Below are 26,928 nucleotides of genomic sequence, written 5' to 3'. Positions count from 1 at the left end.
CAAAGCACTGAGGTGCATAAGTCCTGAATTTGGGGTTTTTTTAAAATGAGAGTTACACCAAGAAGCCCCTGCAGAATCCATTCTCAGAGGCTAGCACCGGATCATGGCTGTAGGTTTTTTAGAGGTTAGGGATCTGCAAACACCCCTGAAAGTCCAGGACCACTGGAACCTAGGACAGCACAGGGATTGACTCAAGTCACCAGAGACTATGGCTGTATCAACTTCATCAGTCCAGGTCTGTTAAAAGTCTAATATGGTCTCATACTAGAACCTGATACTTGTGAGGGCTGTAGGCAAATATTTTGCCCTTTAGTTAGTTTAAACTCAGATTCCTGGCAGAAGTGAGTACATCTTGCTCCATAAGAAATGTGTGAATAGATGAGGACCAATGTTTTTATTCTCGCTTTCATGGCACCCTTCTCACATGCTCACTCATTCTGATGTGCACACACACACATTGAATGTGTCTCACCTGGTTATTGGATCCAACAGGAAAGAATCTAAAGAATGGATAGCGGTCTAGCATAACTAACTGGATGTCATTTGCTGTGAAGTCTATTTTGGCAATTACTATATTTTCATGATTTTCATATTTCTTGCCCAGCTCATCCCAAATTGGTAAGAGTTTCCTACAATCATGGGACCAAGGTGCATCTGTAATTTGAAAAACAAAAATAGATGTTCACAAATTAAACCTATGAACTTACTCCACTGCTTTCACGGGAATACAGAAAATGGATAGGTGCCAGAGCTGAAATGGGCATTACCCACTTATAGAAACAATGGGGCAAATCAAAAAGCACAACAAAGTCAGTAGGAATTTGTCAGAGTAACAACTGAGCAAAATCTGAGTAAAAACCAGAAGTTGTTGCCTAACAAATACCTTCTCTTCTGGTACTACTTTTGGGTGGCAGGAAGCCTTGTGGCTCAAGTAGGTCCCAGCATCTCCATCCGTGTTACATAGCAATGCTTTACTATCCTGAATTTAGAAGGGAGACTGGTTATAGCCATAATCCAAATATGGATCTGCTTTGTGTGACTGACCCTTTTCTCTAGACTATACCAAACCAAAACTCCAGAAGTGAATACCTGGCCCCACTGAGATCAATGGTAGTTTTATTATTGACTTTAGTGTGCCTAGGATTTCACCCCAGATTTGAATACCCCACATTTTGGGGGTGAAAGATTCAAATTCCAGATCAAGATTTTCAGGTTGGGCCCCTCTCTTCTTAAGGTATGGGGAGAGAGAGGGAGAAGGATCAGAATAAGCACTCAGAATGGCAGAGGCATCTCTGAGCCTGCAGAATCCGGTATTAAATCTTCAGAGAAATGGCTTTCTCATGAACTTCCTGTTGTTTCTGCATCAGTCAGGCCAGAAACATCATCATTTTGGCACTTCCATTTCAGATCTTGGGTGCAACCAAGAAGGGAATAAGCAAGCTAAAATGTTACAGAAATAGAAAGGAGGGAAGTTATCTTAACTCTTCTGAACCTCCATCTAGAATGGCAGAAACCTTGCAAGATTAGCTGATTGTGTAAAATTTCCATCAGCAAGGCACCTTACAGACTAACAAATTTATTTGAGCATAAGCTTTCGTGAGCTACAGCTCACTTTTGCGGATACAGACTAACACGGCTGCTACTCTGAAACCTGTCATCAGCAAGGGTTGACTTTGCTTGCATTAGAAATGGAATCTGAAGGGCCCTTTCAGCTTCAGATCCAAAACAATCTAAATGATCTAGTTCCAAGTGTTGACTTTGAAACCATGAAACTCACAGGGGTTTGGATTCAAGGCTTCATTTTTTGGCTTATCTCTATTTTTATTTGAAAACCATTCACCTCTCCCTCATTTCATGCGCTACACCAACAGCAATTGCCAAACATCTCTTGAATACATTTGCATATAGCAAAACTGCTGATCATAATAGTACAGAATTAAATCCTTCATAATAAAAATAAACACACAAAGTCCTAGCAAATCATCACATGACTTCTCTAGAGAGGATTCCATGGTTGACCAAGACTGTCAACCCAAATAAATCTTTCATCAGTTCAACAATGCAGTCCTTGTTACAAAGTATCTCTTGAAACAGCAAAATGTCAAGTACACACAAAAATGATAAGGAAAGCCAGTGCATCAGAGGTGATGGATTATGCAGTTCCAGGATAGTACTAGTCTCTGGTAGAGTGTTGGAACTTCAGTGGTGTTGGAACTGTAGTTCCTTGCATGTGGTTTCTTTAATGAAATAAGCAAACATCTCAGTTGAAATGTAAAACTGGGGTCCTGAACATTTTGTGCAGATATGGTTGTCCTGGTCAAGTTCCAATTTGCTCATGCAATTCTGCCCCCCTAAATTCCCATGCATTTTCAACCCAGAAAGGTATTCATCACTTTTCTTTCCTAAACCTGAGTGGTGTAGTCTTGGGCCCTTAAACATTTTCCACCTTCCTCTCTGGTGCTGCTGTAATTCAGCAACGTATGAAGGGGACCCTACCGATAGTTTGCAGCCAGCTTTGGGATCCTAACCATATAAGAAGATTATTATCAAGATTCAGTTATTAGTATGTCCATGGGAATTTTTCTGTGGGAGATGATTTGATTGCTTAGAAGTCCAAATACTACCCTTCCCCTCCCTGTCACCTTGGAAAAATAAAAATAATTGTGAAAAATAGTTCTATGGCTCAGATTAGGTCAAAAGGTCCAAGGTTCAGAGAGGGTCAGCAGCAGGAGCAAGACTGTTAGGGGATTGGATTGGGTATCTTGTTTCATGTGGAGGCAACTGAAAGGAAAACGAGGCTGCACCAATGCAGGTTTCTTCACCATCCTTCTTACAAACTGTACCTCAAAAGTGTGGTGATAACCTGAGTACATGCACATCTTTCTTCATGTTCATTGTTACCTGGCATTTTCTGTGGTATTTGTTTCCCTGAGGCCCACCTTGTTCCCGTGGTGTTCATCAGAATACCAGCAAGCTTGGAAACTTGCCCACATTTTAGGAAAGCCTAACATTGGCATTATAGGGCTAGGTTTGGTTTTGGGTTATGCACCTGTGCAGAGGCACAAGGGGAAGTAAGAGCTCATGGGTTACTTGGATTGTGGATCTGGGTGCACAGAGTGACTCTGCACCTGCTATTCCCACCCTGGAGCAGGGGGATGGGGAGGTGGGAAATAGGCAGAGCTGCTCTGCTGGTTGTGGGAAGGGAGAGTGATCTCCTGCTATTTAGGTCAGCAGGAAGTGACTTCCTCTCAGAGGTAAGGGGAGCAGCAAAGGAACTGTGGCTCCTTTTCTGGGGCACCCCTAGAACATCACAGTAAGATGTCCTCCACTTGCCATGGGATGTGTCTATAGGACACAGTCTAGTTCCTATACTATGGCACATTTGAATGTTACATTGTGCAATAAAATGCCAAGATAGCTTTGTCTTTCATCAAGATTTCACAGCGCCTTGGAAAGTACTGGCTTTAGGCAGTGATGAGCTGCCAAAATCTTAACAACCAGTTCCCTCCTCACCCCACGAGGGGGTCGTGGCCCACCCCCGCACCCTGGGAACTCCTGCCCCATCCAACCCCCCGCGTTCCTTGACACCCCCGCCTGGACCCCTGCCCCATCCACCCCCTTCCCCTGTCCCCTCACTGCCCCCAGAACTGGGCAGAAGGGTCTCATGGGCCACCGTAGTGGGTGCCCACCCCGCCCCTAAGAGCTAGAGGGACCTGCAGGGGGGCGAGGTGGGGAGACCCAGCAGTGCTTACCTGGGGCAGCTCCCAGGAAGCATCCAGCAGGTCCCTCTGGCTCCTAGAGGCGGGATAGCATAGCTAGGGCGGAGCAGGGGGAGCGGCCGCTGCCCCCACTGATCACATCAGAAGTGTCTTAGGCGCCAACTCCGTGGGTGCTCCGGGGCCAGAGCCCCCACGGGGAAAATTTGGTGGGTGAAGAGCACCCACCCACAGCTCCCCGCCCCACCCCGCGCCCAGCCCCAGCTCACCTCACCTCCGCTCCGCCGCCTCCCCCTCCCCTGAATGCTCCGCCCCCTCCCTTGGCTTCCTGCGAATCAGCTGTTCGTGTGGGAAGCCTGGGAGGGCTGAGAAGCGAGCGGCGGCTTCGCACTCAGGCCCAGGGAGGCAGAGGTGAGCTGGGGCAGGGAGCGGTTCCCCTGCGTGCCCCCCGGATTACCTGCTGCGGCGCAAGTGGCCCTCCTTGCCCCCCCCCCCCCCCGCCCGAGCTCACCTCCGCTCCGCCTCCGCCTCCCTGGGCCTGAGCGCGAAGCCACCGCCTGCTTCTCAGCCCTCCCAGGCTTCCCGCGTGAACAGCCGATTCTTGGGAAGCCGGGGTGGGGGTCAGAGAAGCAGAGCAGGGCGGTGCGTTCAGTGGAGGAGGCAGAGGCGGAGCGGAGGTGAGGTGAGCTGGGGCCAGGCACGGGGTGTGGTGGGGCTGGGTGTGAAGCTGCCGGTAGGTGCTCTGCACCCATCAAATTTTCCCCAGGGGTGCTCCAGCCCCAGAGCACCCACGGAGTCAGCACCTAAGGCACCACTTTTGGCTGGTTGTTAAATTTAGAAGCCCTTTTAGAACCGGTTTTCCCTCACGGGGGTGGGGTAGATTATGTCCTCACGGGACAACCGATTCTAAAAGGGCTTCTAAATTTAACAACCGGTTCTAGCGAACCGGTGCGAACCGGCTCCAGCTCACCACTCGCTTTAGGGATCCCTGTACAGAGCAATCTTAAGTCAGTACATGAAGCACACTGTTTCCTTATGATATGGCACAAATCTTCCTATAATGCTTTGAGCAGACAGCAACGGTATATTAATTATGTAATGTATAGTGCTTTGTTTGACACAGAACAAATGCATTTGCATTTTCACATCAAAGTGATCATGTTAAAACAATCTAGAATGATACTCACAGAACATTACAAACACATTCTTGGTCTTATTAAAGGCGACCCTGTTGAAGTTCTTTCCAACAAGCACCTTAACAGGATTCTTGTCCCAGTCCTCTGGAATTTCTTCACTAGGTACATGTGGCTAATCAGAAAGAGAAACAGGAATATGAAAGTGAAGGGGATATCAGGAAGCCGTATTCTGGTTCAGGTTAAAGTGAGTCCAACTGGACAATACTCAGCCAATGCCCTTACTTACTATACCTAGCTTTTTAAAATATTGTGAGTCACGTCAAACCATAAATAGGTTACTTGAACCTACACGATCCAGTCGTCCTACAAAACCTGGCTGAATAACAGTCAAAAGCTAGAGAGCTATAGAGCTTGTTTATTGTGGAAGAGGAGTGAAGTGGCTGTATAACAGGGGTGAATGCCACTGCCTAGATTTCTCCATCCCCTCCACATGGTTCCTTCCTTCCTCTTGATGGAAGCTGTTAAATATGAAGGTAAATCAAGCTTCAGAACATTGAAAACGCAATACAGTTTACAGTGTATCTGTCTTGGAACGTATGTGACATGAATGTTCTGATACCTCATTGTGATGACAAGCTATTCTAATGAGAATAGGGAGTGATCCAGCAGGAAATAATTGTAGTGAAAAGGATTATAAGGAGTCACAAAAGTAAGGAAATCCACGTTCACTCACGACAATTGCAAGATCATATAATTCATTGCACTTTTATAGAAACTATCAGGATCTCTGTAGCATCTTCATGCAATCTCAAAGCTCTCAGGTATTAATGAAGCCTCATATCACGCCAATGGTGCAGGCAAATATTATTATCCCTATTGTACAGATGGGGAAAATAAAGCTCAGAGAGGTTTCATGGCCTTATTTTCAGAGTTGTTCACTCTAAATGCCAGTTGAAATTTAATGAAATTTAGAGGTTTTCATCACCTTTAAAATTCAGGCCATAAGCGACTTGCCTAAATTCACACAGAGAGTCACTGGCAAAATCCTGTGGTCCGTCTCCGTTATCCAAAATAAGGGAGTAGACCAGTATGCGCTGAAAATGGAGCAATGACAGCAACAAGAACAAGCTTGTAAAATCAGAACCAGGCTAGTACAGGTGGTAGATTATGAATTTAAATGACATTTTCACTTTATTTTTGCAAATGTGCTCGAATCTTCAACTGGCGTCAAATGGACCTCTGATTCTGTCTCTTCAGAGAGGCATACCTTTGCTTTCCCATCTAGGTAGCTGTGACAGAAGCTTCTTAGATTCTCCACAGTCACCTCATCTGCAGGCATTTTGTACTTTGCGTCACTTGTCAGGTTTAAGATTCGCACCGCAGGGACGTCGACCTCAGTAATGCGAAAATACTCAAAAACGCGCCCATTTCTGGTTTCATTCGTGTCCACCAAGATGAACATTATCTGGAAAGGAAAACAGCAGCATGCTAGACGGATATCCAGCTGCATAGCATTGCATTATACCCTAAAAGCAGAAGGTCTATTACCTGAGAAATAGCTGTGCAGTTGTTCACACAAATCAACATCTTTTGGATTCGTCCACAAGGACCTGCATCAACCAGCTCCATCTTTCACTTTGAATTTCAGGTTAAAAGAAATTAGAGTCTGGACATGAAACTCAGTTAAAAGCTACTGAATCTGAAGATGAGTTTGGATATGAAATTTCACCCTATGTTTGGGAATTCAGTCCAAGGGCTTTGGCTTAATCCATAGGAATACAGGCCAGATTTGAAATTTAGATCCAGAAATGAACCTCCAAAACTTGGCATTGTTAGGATCCAGGCCTATCTGCCACTGGAACTCTGAAAAACCATATACTGAGTGTGATTCACCCAGCAGTTTTGTAAACTTTTCTGTGCCCCAGCTCTGAGATAGTAACAACGTTCTAAACCAAGTATGTTTGGGCTTTTACCGAACCTACTTGATACTGCTAAACTACACAGAGCTGCAGGACACTAATATTTAGATTTATTTCTCAGTCTGGTAAATTATATTGCTCTCTCCCACACAATCAAAGCTATGCTTCTTGCACTGGTAAGTTCTCATAGCCCTGCATTACATGACAAAACTTAATAGTACAAAAATCTGAAATATTTATAATCCAGGTGTCTTTACCAATAGTAAAGTAAAATGATTGTTGGTGGTTTTACTACCAGATGAATTCTCATTCTGTAGCACTTAGTGTGTTTGGAGCAATAGCAGCAAAATTGAATAACTGACAGTGGAGACTACTAGAAAGTGCTGTTTTTTACTTAAACTCCCTCTCCTTTGCTACACACACACGCACACACACACACACACACACTTTGCTGCATGAAACAGTGTCCTATAGATTCTTTGCAAAACCAGGTAAGGTAGAACTGCTGGTTTCAACTGTGGCCAACAGCAACTTGTTGAAATTCCCAGAATGGCATTTCCAGGTGACATAATAGACTAGAAGCTGAGCCTACACAAGCACTGCTAAACGTTTCATGGCTGGAAGTTCCTCTTAGGGTATGTCTACACTACGAAATTAGGTCGAATTTATAGAAGTTGGTTTTTTAGAAATCGGTTTTATATATTCGAGTGTGTGTCCCCCCACAGAAAATGCTCTAAGTGCATGAAGTGCATTAACTCGGCGGAGTGCTTCCACAGTACCGAGGCAAGCGTCGACTTCCGGAGCGTTGCACTGTGGATAGCTATCCCACAGTTCCCGCAGTCTCCGCTGCCCATTGGATTTCTGGGTTGAGATCCCAATGCCTGATGGGGCTAAAACATTGTCGCGGGTGGTTCTGGGTACATGTCGTCAGGCCCCCCTTCCCTCCCTCCCTCCGTGAAAGAAAGGGTAGACGATCGTTTTGCGCCTTTTTTCCTGGGTTACCTGTACAGACGCCATACCATGGTAAGCATGGAGCCCGCTCAGCTCACCGTCACCGTATGTCTCCTGGGTGCTGGCAGACGTGGTACTGCATTGCTACACAGCAGCAGCAACCCATTGCCTTATGGAAGCAGACGGTACAGTAGGACTGGTAGCTGTCATTGTCATGCCCGAGGTGCTCCTGGTCACCTCTGTGAGGTCGATCAGGAGCGCCTGGGCAGACATGGGCGCAGGGACTAAATTTGGAGTGACTTGATCAGGTCATTCTCTTTAGTCCTGCAGTCAGTCCTATTGAACCATCTTATGGTGAGCAGGCAGGCGATACGGATTGCTAGCAGTCCTACTGCACCGTCTTCTGCCGAGCAGCCATGAGATGTGGATGGCATGCAGTCCTTCTGCACCATCTGCTGCCAGCCAAAGATGTAAAAGATAGATGGAGTGTATCAAAAGAAGAAATAGACCAGATTTGTTTTGTACTCATTTGCAACCTCCCACCCCTGCCCCCCGTCTAGGGGACTCATTCCTCTAGGTCACACTGCAGTCACTCACAGAGAAGGTGCAGCGAGGTAAATCTAGCCATGTATCAATCAGAGGCCAGACCAACCTGCTTGTTCCAATAAGAACAATAACTTAGGTGCACCATTTCTTATTGGAACCCTCCGTGAAGTCCTGCCTGAAATACTCCTTAATGTAAAGCCACCCCCTTTCTTGATTTTAACTCCCTGTAAGCCAACCCTGTAAGCCATGTCATCAGTCGCCCCTCCCTGCGTCAGAGCAACGGCAGACAATCGTGCATCTGAGTTGAGAGTGCTGTCCAGAGCAGTCACAATGGAGCACTCTGGGATAGCTCCTGGAGGCCAGTACCGTCGAATTGTGTCCACAGTACCCCAAATTCGACCCAGCAAGGCCGATTTAAGCGCTAATCCACTTGTCAGGGGTGGAGTAAGGAAATCGATTTTAAGAGCCCTTTAAGTCGAAATAAAGGGCTTCATCGTGTGGACAGGTGCAGGTTTACATCAATTTAACGCTGCTAAATTTGACCTAAAGTCCTAGTGTAGACCAGGGCTTAGTAAGGGGCATATGTAAGATCAGAAATAGGCTTGATAGGAATGGTCAGAAATAGGTTTGTTGTGCATGACACAGTTAGAATCATATTTTTAAAGCATCACTTTCCCTTTGGGTTTACTTCTAATTTTATTTCCCCAGACCATTTTGCTTAAGGACCCATGCCAGAAAAATGGTTCTGAGAACTATTGGAAGCGGTTTGATAGCAGGCAAACTGACAGCAATATATTCCAATCAGTAACATTGGAGGGTGTTTTTCAACTGATCTTTGACATCTGGCATTTGCAAAGCAGGACTCTAAAGTAAAATGCATCACAAACCTTTCCTCTAAATTCCACAGCAGCAGACTCGTAATCTTCATAAGTCTTGTTGAATGTTTCTGAGTTCTTAGGGGTGAACAGCAGGATGTGAGTTTCAACAGGGACATCAAAAATCTTCACAGATGTCTGCAAAACAAAAGACTCAACATCTGCTCCACTCTCTGGAAGCAGAACAGTGAATCACATGCTCAAAGTATCAATGCCATTCAGTTAACTGGTTTTGCATATTTTACTTTGCAAGACTCATATAGTTCCCTATCATTTCCATAACCCTGGGATTTTGCATTGTTTTAAAGAACGTAAAGTGAGAGAAGATCAGCAGCTGCTAAGTGGGTTTCCTGCTCAAGGAAAACCTCAGCATTATTCATAGATTAAGACCAGAATGGACCATTATGGTCCTCTAGTATGACCTCCTGTATGACACCAGGCACAGAATTAATGCTGCTGTAGTTCTCTAAGTAAAATATAGTGTCGTCGATAAAGACTATTAGGATCAGCTCACTGAAAAGCAACCAAACACTTGGCAGCTGCATAGCCATTCTTAGCCTGAGATTTGAAATACGATAGTGACCTTTACAACTGTCTGATCCTGTTTTCAGCTATTTACAAAACTGGTAGGGTGAGTCCTTAGAGCTAGTAGATGTGTTTGTCTGGTCAGTAGTGATGGTCAGCAGGAATGAATAAAAGATTGGCCATCAATTCAGAATAGATCCGCTTTTGTTGAACGAGGCTGCAATTTCAAATAAGGCTTTCCTGTGTGGTTTAACAGATGATAGAACTGCACCATGATGGAGTTTCATAGTCTGAGTTCTCCAGAAAAGAAGTCAATAGGGGAATATTGAGGGATATTTTTACTGTGCTCTCAAAACTGGAGGAAAATGTCTTACAGTGGGATTATAGCTCTATAAAACATGTGCTGTTCTGGTGTAGGTGGCTGTATAACCGTTATGACAGTTTTCTGCATGAGTCCCTCTGTGCATCTGCTGGAGTGGTCAGTGCTGCAAGCCAGTTTGAGATCAGCTGTTAGGTGTGACACACACAGGGTTCTCTCAACGAGATTTTACATTTGTTCTTCCGTTGCTGCTTTTATTAATCTAACATAGAAGTCACTTGGAGTGGAACCATATGGTGTACGGGAAACATGTATGGTAAACAGAACAGCTAAGTAAACTGGATTCCCACTCTAAATTCTGACTAGCTTCTTTGACCAGCTCAACATAGCCCCGTGCTGGTCCTGGAATTCCAATAGCCTAAGAGCAACGTATTAAAGAGATGATGATTTTTCACAGGAATTCCCTCTGCTTTAGCTCTGTTTGATTCCATAAAGTGAACATACCTCAAGATTATACTCGGTGACCAAATCCATGGTAAAAGTTTTAATTAATCTGGTAAGATCCACTTTGTTCTGCTTGCCATCTTCAGACACTTCATTATGTACAGGTTTTCCCTTGAGTAATAATAAAGCAAAGTTTTTAGAGCAGCCATCTTTATCCTCGACTGTAGCAAGCATGCTGTCATTAATTAAACATGTTGTTTTCAAATTTACTTTTTCTTGTCAGTAGCAACTAACATTTCATAACTCTTCTATAATAAATGGCACCGCGAGGTTAGTAACATGGTTGCAGCTCAGTGGCAAGATAAAGCTGACATTTTAAATTTACTACATGCCAATAATCCTAATACACTGTGTATGCACTCTACATTATAATACAAGACGCTTTCAGTGCCTAAGCCTCATGAAATAGCAAGTGAACCTTCGCTTTGACAATTTCTTGGTCTGGTTTGTTTTGTAGCCTAATTGTCAATGTTACTTCTGTATAGTTTTGTAGTTGTCATTTTGTTTGTAGAGCGCTTCTTCCGAGTGCCATTTGGGGAAAAGGAAAAAGATCCCTTGCCAAAAGTGATGTGCTACAGAAGCACTGAGCATCCACAACAGTCCGTCAGTCCGGCAGAAGTTGTCAGTGCTCAGTGAATTTGAAAATTGAGCCACTTCTCTTTAGGTGACTAAATATGGCTTCAGAAGCCAGAATGCAGGCACCAGGTTTCCATCGTGCACCCATTCCCACCTTCTTGAACACAGCAATGGTGTTCTCTCGGATACCATAGCTCACAAAAACCTCCTCGCTGACTGTCACCCCGAAAGGCAGCTCTGGCACGTCTCTGGCAGTCTCATAGAAAACTTCCACTGCTCCGCCGTGACGTTCCTGTAGAACAAAAGCCGTGATTTATAATCACCGGCACCCTGTACGGTGCTGGGATGGATGGGAGTTAGGAGCAGACCTCTGAGGTGCGTGGAAGGGAGTAAACACCCACACTAGCAGGCCTGGATGCATGACCTTTTCCAGATAGTGTCTGCTGGGCTGATGTGGCATTCACACAGAATCACACAGAATATCAGAGTTGGAAGGGACCTCAGGAGGTCATCTAGTCCAACCCCCTGCTCAAAGCAGGACCAATCCCCAATTTTTGCCCCAGATCCCTAAATGGCCCCCTCAAGATTGAACTCACAACCCTGGGTTTAGCAGGCCAATGCTCAAACCACTGAGCTATCCCTCCCCCCACTGAGCTATCCCTCCCCCCTGATCTCCCTGATTCCCTGATCTCAACTCCTATCCTGCCCCATTCAACATGGACCTGCCTATTCCTCTGGTCCACCATTGCTCCAGGCAAGTCCTGGCCTTGGGAGGGACTGTCCAAGTGGGAAAGGTGTCATGGCAGCCCCAGACACACTTCTTCACCCCTTCCACACAGAAACAGTGAGAGTCTCACAAAGAGAATCCCTTCTGTGCCAGAGATCAGAAAGGAAGAGTCTCTACTTGATTGAGGACCTACCTATTGACGTGTCTGAATTGTTTTGCCTATGTCTGATGCTTAGATAGGAGGCTTTTCAAGGCAGAAACCTTGTCTCCTAAGTCTGTAGGATAGTCAGCATGCTGTCAGCCCCCAATTAATAGTAAATAACAATGATGAAAGGCAACAGTTCCTGCAGCTTCCATTTAATTAGACAATTATCTCATGCTAAATGAATAGTAATTTATATGCTGAGACCTTCCGACACATTCTGGCAGTTGCATTCGGTGAGCGATCTGTGACTAATAGAAGGCCAAATCCGGCTCTTTATTTCTTTTGGCAGTGCTTTATTCTTTTGGCTTCCACCTGCTGTATTTCTGACATGCCCTAGTGCATGCTGATGATAATCTATAGCCATTTCATTCTCCAAATGGATTCACAAATTCCAATCAAAGAAGTCTGCAGGCACTATATATCAGCTCAGTCCAGTAACACAATTATATTGGGATGGATTGTGAGTCCTTTTGTGAGTTGCACCTTAGTTCATGAATGATTTCAGAGGGGCTACTTGGGGAGCAAAACTCTAGTTAGGGTGAGCATTTTCACTTCTGGCCCATTCCTTTCAATGAATACCCTGCCTCTCCCCCTATGGCAGCAACATACTTCACTTGCCCCAACAAGTTGCCCCATCAATAAAAGTTGGAGTATCCATTAGAGCACATTATAGTAATAGCACTTTAGGCTTGATAAGATTAAGAATGTGCTCAGACACCATGGTGATAAGTGAGTTCAAAATACCTGGACAGACAGAAGAATAAATACCAGCTTAGTTAGAAAAAATATTAATACAGATTTAATTATATTAAAGGTATAGAGGGTACCATGGAAAAGTAAGAAAATTCAATACTGTTCTCCTGGCTTTACATTGCATACCACCGCAACTTTTACAGTGTCACGCTGAAGATTTACTTTGTAAGGGTGCATAGTGCTTAATATTTTTTATCCCTAAGTCCTTCAGTCTTTCTTCAGTCCTTGAAACCAGTGGCAGTTTGCCTGAGTAAAGAGTGCAGTATTTGGCCCATGTGCGGTATAATATTTTATTAATTCTGAACTAGGAAATCACGATAGCAGATTTTCCAGCGGTCAGCAGCTAAAATCTGCAGTTTGTGAGAACTTCACAGTAATCTGATTCCAAGCACCCTGAGACATTTCCTTTCTTTAAATGAAGTTGTTCAACCAAAAATGTATCCCACTGCAATAGATTATATTTGCTGGTTTTCAGCAAAACTAAATGATAAGAGTCAATTTTTCACTAATGCCTCAAAAATTGGGCTCATAGTTGTTCATGTCTATGGTTTTACAAGTGCAAGAACTCAGACCTTTGCATGAAAATCAGTTAATTAGGCGGCTGGTTCTCTACCTGAGATTAGAATGTGCCTAGCCCTGCTTGAGCACCTGGTGCAGTCACAAGCCTGGCCCAAGAGGAGCACCAGGCCTGTTCATGGGTAGCACCAACAATGCTATAAGCCTCTCCAAAGGGAAAAGAGAAGGGGGTGGAATGATGGCAAGTCTATTGCCCTGTTCTACATCAGCCAGTAGTGCTGGGATGTTCCGCAGGGAGCGCTCTCCCAGGACATAGCAAGAGCTGCTTTGGCATGGGCTGTACCAGCACTGCTCCTGGATTACCGTCAGGCACTCCTACTGAGACTGAAGACGGAGAAAATACCATGGGAGTGAGGCTTTACAGCTACAATCTGGCCCTACATAAACCCAAGTATTTGCAAGTGTAAAAATGTATACAGGAATAAGTGCATGGCAAAAAACAAACAAACAAAAACCCTAAGAAAACGGTAGGCCCAGTTTCTGAGGCCAACTTTAGGCATCTTTGGAAATATGGTCCTTGGTGACAATGGCAAAAAATGTGAGTCCAGGTCACAGGCAAAATGGCCTTTGACTTTCCATTGAATTACCTTAAAAAAGCCAATTACTGCCAAATCTTCAGAGTTGATGATAGCTTCAGCTTGGTCAGTGCTGTTGATAACTACAGTGCTGGGTCCTATTCGTCTTCTCAGCCAGGTAATAAATGCAGAGGCCTCTCTGACTCCTTTGGAGCAAGGAAAGAATTAAAAGGACTGTCAAAGAAAATTACAAAAAGGCATCAGTTTTCTGAACAACCAAGATGACAAGAAGTACACAAGGTTGTTGAGTCTAAGTTCATTTGAACTCCATGCACCCCTGAACCCTCAGCTATTGGATAATTAAAGCTGGACTTAAGCACTGAAATTCAAATCCAGATTCCAATCCCCTGAACAGGTTCAGGGTATCACAGTGCAATGTTTGTGAGTCGTCATTGTACTTTCTGGGTTCTCTACAAACAACAATTGGGCATGTTGCCAATTAACTGTTCAATCACAGATTTTATGGGTGTTTTGAGGCCAGGGCTCTCAAACAAGTCGGAAAGCACAGAGCACAAAGATTCATGTGGCAGCCATGTGACTGCAAGGCACCCATGAGCTATACAGAAATATCAACCTGTGGTGTAATCCGACAACACTTCAAACCAATTCCACAGTTTATTGAGCTATCTATTGAGTTAAAGTAGGTGTTAGATTTGTACCTCTTGCATAGCAGAAGAGATGTGATAGGTGCTGAGGCATATTAAAATGCTTCTTCAATATTAGAGCTCAGCTTTTTTGGTTTACAGGTAAGAATTAAGATCCAAATGGTCAAGTCCTTTAATTCTGGGTGCTCCCAGCTTTTAGCTACAGAACTACGCGTTGCCAGCTCTCACAATTTTGTCACAAATATTATGATATATGATTATTTTTTCCCCTTAAATCCCCAGCTCCTTTGGTCAAGAATCTCAGCTTTCATTTAAAAAGAAAGTTTTTATCCCTCATGTTTGCAAAAAAAAAGTTTAGAAACATGACTGCTAAAGGCTCAAAGGGGATTAGGGAGCTGAAGATCCCAGCCGAAAACAATGCCCCTTTATCTTTTTCAGTATAACCTTATTTAAGAAGAGGCGCAGAGGGGTCCAGCAAGGCGTGAATCAGAATCATATATGAAAAAGAGCACTGATATCGTGTCAGCCTGTATGTACTGTGCTATGGTGTAGTCATCCTACATATTACAAACAGCTGATCAAACATGCAGACCCTGAAACTGTGCGTCTTGTTAATTTAACCAGATTAATATTCCGGGCAGGCCTATTCAGTTGATTGCCACAAAGACATTTTCCTGCATCACTCACTGCATCTGATTCCAAAAACTATTTTTTAAAAGCATGGCAGGCTCTTTTTGTCCTGAAGAACACAGGCCTGAAATGAAAAAGTGGCAGAACAGTACCTAGTGGCTGCATGGCATTCGAACACTTGTCTACATGCAGATCCAAGCTCTTACAGCTAATCTGTTGTTAAATCAGCCATACAAACCTCAGCAAATCTGTCATCGGATTAATCATTGTCTTGGTTTGCCCGAAATGGCCTTGTACTTAGTATATTTGGGCCAAATCCTGGTCTCACTGAAGTAAATAGCTTATTGATTTCATTAAGACTAGGATTTGGCTCTGTTTATCAGCTGTCGTGATGACCATTTAAAAAAAATCCCTCCTTTCACCAAATATTTCAATGAACTTTCTTGTTTTAAACTTTGTCTGTCAGTGCCAACCCAAAGGCATTTGTTTTGTATTTAAGGGTTAAACATTTCCTCTGGTAAATAACTCATTGGATAGCTATAGTACATTCACATCTGGCCACTCTGAATACTTCAAACAGCTATACCCTATCAGTGAGAGCACTTGTTTGATTTTTCAGTACTATGCTCGCTCATCGTTGTAAATAAATGACTTGCCAGTCAACCAATTAGTAATTATTGGCGTTGTGTGCTGTAGATAATTTGTAAATTCTTTATCAGGTATTTTTACATTACTGCCCACTTTCACAAGAGTCTAAATATATTAACTCTTTGCAGCTCATTTATAGGTAACGCTGAAAGGGCAGCTCTGTTCTGGCATTATCAGGCTCCTTGTTCACTGTCTCTCAGTACCATACACATCAAATGAGTTTGCAAGCTAACCCGTGGTTTCTTGCCAGCCCTACAGACTTGACCAAAGACCTAGGCTGGATTCTTTCATTCTCATGCATCATTACCACTAATAAAAGTTCAGTGGGCAAATCATGCCTTCAGTGACACCTGTGCAGGCCCTCCTGTTTACACAGGTATAACGACTGGAACTCAGTAAAAAAATTTTGATACACAAGAAGGAATATAAGTACTGAGAACACAGCAGCTCCACTGAAGTCTTTGAGAGCGAGAGGGGGCTCAGCAGCTCTGAAAATTGGGCCACTTATTCATGTGCCTAAAAGTGGGTTTAGGAGCCAAAGTTTAGGCTCCTGTTTTTAAAAAATCTTGGCCCCTCTACTTCTCTTCAGACTCCAAAAACCATGCCCCTGCCCAGGCTACTTACTTCTGAGCTTCAAGAAAACATTTTAACCAGTGTGCACAATTAGAAAGAGATGTAGGCAAAAAGAGAGAATATTATTTGTATCTATTTTTAATGAAGCAAAAGCTCTAATCAAGTCTGGATTTCCAGGGATTGTGCATATTCTGAACTAGGTAATGCATAGGCCAAATGCTGTAGTCTGTTTAATATGTCTTAATGTACTTTCCATGCAATCTTTAAAATGATTCCATTGCATTACTAGGCCTTATGTGAGCTCCCTCGGGTGGGTAATTTGCCAGCTTCAAAATTCCTTCTTAGGTTATAGAATCAGAGAACAGTACACACACACACACACACACACACACACACACACACACACACACACACACACACGTTGTTAAAACAATCCTCTCCAAACCACAGTGCAGACCTCTGCTGTTTATGCTGTCCTCATACTGTGCATGGAATTTGTACTGGGAATCCTGTGGGTGGTACAGATGCAAAAGAAGAAGCAATTGGGCCAAATTCTGTGCAGGTGTAACTCCATTGTATTCAGGCTTATTGTAGTCAGTGGGCATGCATGGTAGTTCACTGTAGTCAAGGGAGTTATGCCAGCAGAGAATTTGGCTGCTAACTGCATTGCTGGTCAGAGAAGAGCATTTAAATCCTAACTTTGGAAGGCAAGTTCAAATCCTAGTTTGTCTTTATTAAATGCACACAACTACACACAGATATCTCTGCCTATCTAGCTAAATATACATATAATGTCAGGGGCAGAATCCCTTTACTATCTAATACATTCTCTGTCTAAGCATGATATTCTGTCCGGTCAATAATGTAATAAGTCTTTTCCATCTGTAACACAATGGATATTATGCACTTCAATCAATCCAAACAACAGTTTACCTTTGCAATCTATAGGATTTTTCCTATCACCATCCACAAAGAATTTCACAGTAGGAAACTCTTGAATGTTAAATTCTTTTTTCATATCTTTTTGCTCTGTGACATCAACTTTGCCAAATCTGATACCAGGAGCTTCTTTTTTAAACTGTCCTGCAGCTTTCGCAAATTCTTCAGCCAGAGTCTGAGATGGTCCAGATAAAGAAATGTCTGAAAGGGATCAACAAAGAGAAAACCAATCATGTAGTCATGAGTGTTAAGTCTCAAAATCAAAGCCATTAAGTCGGACAATATTTTAAAGGGATAAACAGGGCTGTTGATGAGACACAAGTCAACGGGAACCTATCCCATCCAATGAGCCTAAAACAGGAGAGACCTTTTTGATCTATTTTGTTCATTATGAATGATCAATCTCTTCATGTTTATATGTATTTTTGTGTTTGTACCTGTGCATGTGTAGCAAGAAATGTCATTTAAAAGCTATGATGGGGGGCTAATTATGTGTGGGGGGGGGAACAAAATGGAGTCAGCTGTGACTGAATATTCTGGCCAGATTTTTAAAAATGGGAGCCTATGGGTAGGGTCATTTCATTCATATAAAGTCACTTAAGTCAACTGATTTTCAAAGCTGCTGAGTACCCAACAGCTCGCACCAACACAGGTTCTTATAACACAGTTTGTGTGTGTTGGAGCTGTGGGAAGCAGGTTCTAGTCAGCACTCTGCAGGTGTATGTTGTGTTATTATGGAGAAGGGACAAGAAATGAATTGCCTGTATCTAGTTGCTTTGAACTCAAAGGTATGTATTGGATCAATGCTAAGAGTTCTCCAGTTTTGCAACTTGTGGAAAGCACTTTTAAAAGCAAGTTAGTTTAACTTTCTACTGATAAAACTGAGATATGTTATCACCTCATTTGGCTTGCTTTACTATTTAACCTAACGAGGGGAGTGAAAACTTGAAATACTGATTTCCTTTCAATCCCTGACAGAAACATTTTAGTTTTATCAATACACCTTTCAAACAGGGACAGATGAAAAAAATCCAAATAGTCTTGGTTATTTATAAGACAAACTGTAAGTCCAATGGCACGACTGTTTTTTTTAATCTAACGTCTTTTGTACTACCATAGTACTGGAAACAAATAAGTGTCTACAATTTTCCTAATCAAGACACTACCTTATATAATAGTACCAAAAAGTGAGTGATCATTTTCATTAGAGCTCTCATAAATGAATGGCAGATAAAACGTTTAATCTAGCTCAGTGATCAGTTACATTTCCCTGCATGATTCATCATCATCGTCATCATTCTGAGTCCCCACCATAAATCATTCCTCCATCTAACCAGTACAATCAGGATCATGAATAGTAATACCCAGCAGCCTCTTTTTATTATTAGTTATTTGAGCTGTACGTGGATTCAGTGCAGTAAGGACTCAGATAGGAAAGCTTTGGAAGCAATGGCAACAAAGCAGTTTGTCAGCTGAGGGTCTGGTTACTTGGTTTTATGTGATCTAATGGAGCTCAGGAAAGGCAGAGCTAGTACTCCTGGATTTTAATCCTACTTACATGCTGTGTTACCTTAGTCCTGTCATTCAGCAAAATATTAAAGTATGTGCTTAACTTTAAACATATGCTTAAGTCTCACGGAAGTAAGTTGGCGTTTCTGTTGGTGCAAATGGAAGATGCATCAGGCCATTAATTTCTGTGTATCTTGGTTCTCCCAAGTGTAAAAGGAATGTGATACCACCTACCTTCCTCCCAGGGTCAGTCTGGAATTGGCTTTGTTGGGAGTGTGCATGTGCTGATTTCATTCTTCTTTTTAACAATAGTTTTCTAAGTGAGTTTATAAGATCTCCTAGAAGTGTAAGAATCAGACAGGTCAACATTGCTGGCTCCTTCTGAGTTGTAACAGAAAATATTGGGTGACATCCACCAAAATCAATTAAAACTTTGCCATTGACTTCAATAGGGTCAGGTTTTCACCCAGTGAGTTTATGGCAAGGTTGGGCAAACTTTTTGGCCCGAGGGCCATATCTGGGAATAGAAATTGTATGGTGGGCCATGAATGTTCACAAAATGGGGGTTGGGGTGCCAGAGGGGGTGAGGGCACTGGCTGGGGGTGCGGGCTCTAGGGTGGGGCTGGGGATGAGGAGTTTGGGGTATAGGAGGGAGCCCCAGGCTGGGACTGAGGGGTTCGGAGGGTGGGAGGGGGATCAGGGCTGGGGCTTGGGGTGCCAGAGGGGGTGAGGGCTCTGGCTGGGGGTGTGGGCTCTGGGGTGGGGTTGGGGTGAGGGGTTTGGGGTGCAGGAGGGTGCTCTGGGCTGGGATCGAGGGGTTTGGAGGGTGGGAAGGGAATCAGGGCTGGGGGTTGGGGCGTGGGAGGGGGTCAGGGGTGCAGGCTCCGGGTGGCGCTTACCTCAAGTGGCTCCAGAAGCAGCGGCATGTCCTTTCTCTGGCTCCTACATGGAAGCGTGGCCAGGTGGCTCTGCGCGCTGCCCTGTCCGCAGGCACCACCTCTGCAGCTCCCATTGGCTGCAGTTCCCAGCCAATGGGAACTCTGGGGGCAGCACTTGGGGTGGGGGCAGCACGCAGAGCAGAGCCCCCTGGCTTCCCCTACGCATAGGAGCTGGAAGGGGGCCATGCTGCTGCTTCCGTGAGCTGTGTGGAGCGGCACCGTACCCTGCTCCCTGGCTGGAGTGCCGGAGTGGTGCAAGCCCCAGACCCCGCTCCCCAGGGGGAATTGGAAGGCTGATTAAAACAGCTGGCAGGCCTGATCCAGCCTGCAGGCCGTAGTTTGCCCACCCCTGGTTTATGGGTTTTGTTAAAAATGCTGACTTACAATTTTATTTTCTCAAAACATTAACCTGTTAGATTCTACTAGCTTGTTTCTCATGTAAACTATTTTTAGCTCAGCGATTCAGAAGCTGTTACAAGCCCATGCATCAGAGCAGCTGCTCCAGGTGCTAATATGCTAACTGAAATTCTTGTTAGGAAAAAAAAAGTTAGTGGGACCTAGGATACCATGGTGGTGAATGCCACAGAACTTTCTCGATGGAAGGGACTTCTCTACATAAAATAAATCAGGCTGAAAGCATCACTGGATCAAACTGTGATTTAATTACCTGTAAAGTTACAGTTTCATCAAATAAAGTAATTTTGGCTTTATAGGAGGATAAAATCTATAAGAAAATTCTAACTTTAGTTGCTCTCTCTTTGCTAACTATAAAAATGGTCCTATCAATCTTCCCCCCCCCCCCACATGCACACAAACGTTGTAAAGTATTTGCCCTCCAGATTAAACTTTGTATGTAGAGTGCCAATCCAAGCACATTTGTTATATTCTAGTTGTAAATTACTGTAAAGAAAAGTATTTGATAGCAAATCTGACCTACCATGTACATAAATGGCAAATCCAAATTATAAAAAACTTTAGATCCTATGAGGCAATGTTTGCCAAGCACAGGTAGGTTATGCTTTAAAATAGGCACAGAGAAAATTACTGCATTTTTAGTAACACAAACTGTGGTAGACATGGAGCCAGTTGGACACCATTAAATTAGGCTTGAATAAAGACTAGGAGTGGATGGGTCATTACACAAAGTAAAAACTATTTCCCCATGCTAATTTTCCCCCTGCTGTTACTCACACCTTCTTGTCAACTGTTTGAAATGGGCCACCCTGATTATCACTACAAAAGTTTTTTCTCCTGCTAATAACAGCCCACCTTAATTGATTAGTCTCTCTACAGTTGGTATGGCAACACCCATTGTTTCATGTTCTCTGTGTATATATATCTTCCTACTGTATTTTCCATTGCATGCATCCAATGAAGTGGGTTTTAGCCCACAAAAGCTTATGCCCAAATAAATTTGCTAGTCTCTAAGGTGCCACAAGTACGCCTCGGTTTTTTTTTACTAGGTTGTTAGAATTTCCTGTATGAATGTATCGGTCTAGCTTAATAGGGCACTGTTGGAAAAAGAAACAGAAAAGCAATACAGTTATAAGTACTAAGCATGCGAGTAGTCCCTCTGACCTCAAGAAAAGCACATGCTTAAGTTCTTTGCTGAATTGAGGCTTTAATGCTTAAATTAAGGAAGAAAATGCTTTTAAATTTAACTTTTAACCAAATTTTTGATACTCTCCCACCGACATAGTGCTGTGCACACCGGCGCTTAGGTCAGTGTAACTATGTCGCTCACGGGGTGGATTATTTACACCCCTGAGCAACATAAATTCTGCCGACATAAGATGTAGCGTAGACATAGCCCCAGGCTAGAACAACTACACCGATTCCAACGTCAATGGGATTAGGACATGTGCAGAACACAGGGGTAGATGCAGTTGGACAGCCAGTCTGTTGGAATGGAGCTTAAGACAGGGTTGGCAAAGGTCACCATTGAAAAACTTCTGTTTGGGGTGACAAGACTGGTAACTACACTACAGATACCATCTCTATTGCTTATCAACTTATTGAATCAAACACAGCTGTCAGAAAATGAATGATCTTTAAAATGTCATCAGACCAATAATTAGATTTTATTTGGTAGGGGGTGGTCTTCAGCTAAAGGTCAATACTTTATTTTAAAAATCAGTATTTGGGGATTTTAAAGGATTGACTTTTACTGACTTGTCTCCTTCGATCATCACTAAATTTCCACTCACCCAGTCTCATCACTGGTTTGTGAGGAGTTCTTCTGATGATCTTTTAAAATGGACCTGAATCTTATTAGTGCAAGTGGATTGTGACAAATTGAGCATGGGCACAGCAGACAGCAGAAATAAAATATCCAGCATCTGAAGCTGAAGACAATTCAGGTTGCTTAGTTCAGGTACAGGAAGAGGAAACAATAGGACATAAAGATACAGTTGTTAAAAGAATCTCTTTTCCTCTTGCTATTCCTTTTATTGTCCTGCTGTTCTCTTTTCATGTTGCTAGTCTCATTCTTTCTGACTTTCAGTAAAAATCAAGCAGCAATGAGTGACTTTTAAATTGTTTATTTTTATGAAGGGGAACCATTCACATGCTTATGCAATGTTATGAATCATTTCTTTGTGTGAGGAAAGTGCCTGCAAAGAAGGACAGTGATCTCTCTTCTTACCGGTTCAGCTGATTTCCAAAGCTTCTGTCGCTTTAGGAGCGAGGGTAAGAACATGGAGATTTCTGCAGTACCTCCATCTTTAGAGCAAATCATACACACACATGCGCGGTTTGGGGGCGGTTGTTTGTTTGTTGTGTTTTGCCTGGTTTTTGCTTCTTTCCAATGTACAGAAAAGGCCTGAACATTTTTGGTTATTGTTTGTTAAAAAAATAAGTATTTAATTCCTGCTTTTCTACATTATCAATTCGAGTCTTGTAAATGTTGTTTTCCTAGGCAAACTCAACTGGAGAACTAGTATGCTTATGACACTGCAGATGTCATGAAAGTAAAATCTGATTAACTGAGAGGGAAACTGATTTTGAATCAATCTGTGTAAAAGTTGGATTTTTGCTTGCCCCTATGATTTCTGGATTTGTATTCCAGGAGCACCTGAAGGGCCCAACTGTTATGAAGGCCCTATTGTGCTAAGTGAGTACAAACACTTAGTGAGACATAGGCCCTGCCCTGAAGAGTTTATATCCTGAATAAATAAGATGGACAAACAGTAAGAGGGAGAAATACTATTGTCCCTATTTTATAGATGGGGCTCTGAAGCACGGAGAATACCATGCCCAAAGTCACATAGAAAGCTTACGATGGAATTGGGAGTTGAACCGAGAGCTCTTGAGGCTCATCAGGCCAGCCTTCTTAAACACAGAGACATCACGAATGAGCCACTGATTTTTTTTAAAGAAAGCACCTTATTAGCCTAAGATCTATTGAAATGTGATCATTAGGGATGAGATTAGCCAGTACAAAAATAGTGTATTTAATGGCCCTACAGCATCCTTCAAATGAGTCTACATGGAAGCACAGCAGTTGTCTCCATCTTTACCTAATTGTCATCTGCCTCCAGTTTCATTCTGCAGTCTTTATTGATGATCCTGGTGATTACTGTAGTAGCCGTGAGCCTGCTTCCTGTTAGGCTAAGTACTGATTTCCTAGCTGACCGTGCCAGAAGCTCAGCAGGCCCACGCTTCATCTTTCAGCGTGTAGGCTGCTTACTCAGTTTCTCCGCAGACATATAATTTTCCCTGTAGAAAACTCTTGAGGGGGCCTGGAAGTCAGAAGGGCTTTGTTTTAATCCTGTCTCTGCTGCAAACTTTCTTGTGAACTTGAGCAAGTCATTTAAAGCCTGGTCCTACTGACATTGAGATCAATGGGAAAACTCCCCCTGACTTCAGTGATGCAAAACGTGGCCCATAATCTCTTGGGTCAGTTTCTGTACTAAATTGGGATAATACAACTGTGATGTTATGTGATTAAAATATGACCATGTAGGTCATTGTTAAGGCTAAGATTCTGTCACAGTTATTTTTAGTAAAAGTCATAAAAATTCATGGAGCCCGTGAACTGTCCATGACTTTACTAAAACTAACCGGGGGGGACGGGGGGTAGGGCTATGTAAGGGGGAGGAATGAGTCCCATGGGGGAGGCGGGGAACTGACAGGCCGAGCTCCCCACCATGGCAGGGGGCACAGCCCCAGCTCCAGCAGCCGCAGCGGGGGGCACAGCCACGGTGGACACACAGCCCCCGCTCTGGAGCTGGCCACAGCTGCAGGACAAGGGTGTCCAGTCTCCACTGCAGCCCCTACCAAGCCACAGCCACGGGGGGAGGGTGCATGGTCCTGGGAAGCTGCGAGGGGGGTGTGCGGCCTAGGCTGCAGCCCCTGCCAAGCCCAGAATGCTGCAGGGCTAGGACGCACAGCTCTGGCTGCAGCCCCTGGCGGAAGCTGCAGGGCTGAGATGCATAGCTGTGGCTGCAACCCCCACCAAGCCCAGGACACCATAGAGCTAGGGCTCACAGCCCCGGCTGAAGCTCCTGGTGGAAGCCACCAGGCAGGAGTGCCTGTCCTCAGCTGAAGCCCCTGGCAGAAGCCGTGGGGCTAGGGTTGCAGGGTCCTGGTTCTAGCCAGCACCAGTAGCAGGGCAGGGGTGCACGGTCCCGCCTCCATCTCCTGAAGCGTAGAAGTCATAGAGGTCTGGTAAAGTCTCGGAATCCGTGACTGCCGTGACCTCTATGACTAAATCGTAGGAAAAATAAATAATCAAAGGAAAAATAATCTGGCAACTGTACGGTATTCGTTGACTTTTTTTTTTTAATGGCAGTCACTGTATTTGTTGTTCATCTGTTCCCAGAGCCTAAGGAATGCCATTAACTTGTTACATTTCTTTCCTGCCAACTGAATGTAGAACCCTTATAATGTGCTAGACTGAAAGTACTTGGAAACAATTTCTGTTTATCCACTGAACAGGTAACCTGGAATAAGAGTGTCCATGTGGGGAATTATACTGGTATTATCACACTGGTTTAAATTCACACCTTTGCTTGACTGATATAACCGTCCTGTGTAAAGAAGCCTATATAGCAGGGGTGGGCAAACTACGGCCCGTGGACTGGATCCGGCCCATCAGGGCTTTGGATCCGGCCCGTGGGATTGCCCCCCATGGTGCCTCAGGCCCCGCACCACTCTCAGAAGCGGCCGGCACCATGTCCCTGCGGCCCCTGGGGAGGGGGGGCAGAGGGCTCCGTGCGTTGTCCTTGCCTCCAGGCACTGCCCCCCGCAACTCCTAATGGCCGGGAATGGGGAACTGCAGCCAATGGGAGCTTCGGGGGAGGTACCTGGAGGCATGGCAAGGGCAGCGCGCAGACCCTTGTGCCCCCCGCTCCTCCAGGGGCTGCGCAGGGATGTGGTGCCAGCCACTTCCTGGAGCGGCGCAGTGTGGGGCCAGGGCAGGCAGGCAGGGAGCCTGCCCTGGCCCCGGTGTGCGCTGCTGCCACCCTGGAGCTGCTTTAGTAAGCGGCACCGGGCCAGAGCGCGAACCCCTCCTGCACCCTGCCCCCCAACTCCCTGCCCTAAGCCCCCTGCCTGCACCTTGCACCCCTCCTGCACCCCAACCCCCTGCCCTGAGCCCCCTGCCTGCACCTCGCACCCTTCCTGCACCCCAACCCCCTTCCCTGAGCCCCCTGCCGCACCCCCCCTGCACCCCAACCCCCTGCCCTGAGCCTCCTCATACACCCCACACCCCTCCTCTGCCCCAATCCCTTGACCTGAGCCCGTTCCTGCGCACTGCACCCCCTCCCACACCCTGCACTCCCTCCTGCACCCCAACCCCCTGCCCCAGCCCTGCATATAATTTCCCCACCCAGTTGTGGCCCTCGGCCCAAAAAGTTTGCCCACCCCTGCTATATAGCCTAAGTGGGGCAGCTACTGTTTCTGGAGCTCTGCCAGAATGCAATGGAAACAAACCTACCAACTGGCTTGTCTTAGAGGCAGGAGAGCAGCTATTCACGTACCCCACCAACTTCCTAATATAAGAATAGTTCTCCTCTAGGCCAGCCAAAGGACTCCTGCCTCTCCACGGCCCGCCGGTGTCTCCAAGCTAGGGTATCCATGGAGACAGGCTCTTGAAGCATCAGTTTCCCCCAGAATATGCTGTGAATTCCACGCATGCCTCTAGCACGCCCTGGCACACAGTACTATATAGATAGGGTGACCTGATAGCAAGTGTGAAAAATCGGGATGGGGGTGCGGGGGGGGGGGGGGAGCGCCTATATAAGGAAAAAAAACCAAATATCAGGACCGTTCCTATAAAATCTGGACATCTGGTCACCCTATATGTAGATTCAGATATAACACCCCTGTGCCAGAAGTCTAACACATAATCCCTCAGCCAACATCTGTCATTGGCAGAACTGTTTAACTCTGCAAGTTACATATTCAGGAAAACCCAAAAGGGAGGCTGTATGGCCTAGTGGCTGAAGCACTGACTGGGCCTCAGAACTCTTGGGTTCTATTCCCAGCTTGGCTACTGGCCTGCTGGGTAACCTGAACAAGCTTTTCACCTCTCTCTGCTTCAGTTTCCCTGTCTGCAAAGTGGGGATAATTATCCTGACCTCCTTTGTAAAGTACTTGAAGATCTACTGAGGAAAAGCACTGCATAAGAATTAGGTAATATTAAAATTGCTGCTGACCCCATGCTAATGTCACTGTCCTCTCCAGGTTAGAGCTTTACAGGAAAGGACAAAACCATTCATAATTATTTAACTCTCCAAAGCTTTAAGAATACCAGCTACAGCCCTTTTCTGTGCTAGGTTTAAATCCCTTGGTAAATACAGGGAACCACCACCAGAACATACACAAGCTGGGCAGGTATTTTGAGCCTGAGCTGCTGTTTTGTATTCAGAGAGCTTCCCTTGTCATAAAAAACAATGATTATCTGAGCTAGTGCAAGGTTTGGGTATAAACCAGGGAAGATCCAAGGGCAGCCTGTGGGAATCCTGCAGTCTGCTGAAATGACTGACAATCCTGGCTGGAAACAGGCATGAGTGGGGCTGCTGCCACCCTTGAAGGCATGCCCATCTTTTATTTTCAAGGTGTATGAAACCTGAAGGGGCTATGTTCATAATACAAAAATTGCTGCCATTCTACAAAGTCCATACTGCCTTGACTCCCGTAAACCTTCCCCCCTCGTTACTGTATTTCTCTCATTTTCCCA

The 26,928-nt window shown here is 44.7% G+C and overlaps 1 protein-coding gene across 1 annotated transcript in view; it reads right to left on the bottom strand.

Annotated features, from left to right (window-relative positions):
* The window catches only part of PDILT (protein disulfide isomerase like, testis expressed), a 36,900-nt gene that overhangs the window by 5,741 nt on the left and 4,231 nt on the right, over positions 1-26,928 (bottom strand). Inside the window, exons 2-9 of the mRNA XM_007064386.4 lie at positions 17,293-17,499; positions 13,916-14,049; positions 11,222-11,359; positions 10,492-10,602; positions 9,156-9,281; positions 6,120-6,317; positions 4,904-5,024; positions 473-654 (exon numbers count right to left, since the gene is read on the bottom strand). Coding sequence (XP_007064448.3) covers positions 473-654; positions 4,904-5,024; positions 6,120-6,317; positions 9,156-9,281; positions 10,492-10,602; positions 11,222-11,359; positions 13,916-14,049; positions 17,293-17,499 — 1,217 coding nt within the window. The remainder of the gene's footprint in view (positions 1-472; positions 655-4,903; positions 5,025-6,119; positions 6,318-9,155; positions 9,282-10,491; positions 10,603-11,221; positions 11,360-13,915; positions 14,050-17,292; positions 17,500-26,928) is intronic.

This window comes from Chelonia mydas, chromosome 10, assembly GCF_015237465.2.
Source record: "Chelonia mydas isolate rCheMyd1 chromosome 10, rCheMyd1.pri.v2, whole genome shotgun sequence".
NCBI classification, from domain to species: Eukaryota; Metazoa; Chordata; order Testudines; family Cheloniidae; genus Chelonia; species Chelonia mydas.
The sequence above is the reverse complement of the archived record's forward strand: the minus strand, read 5'-3'. Positions and strand labels throughout refer to the sequence as shown.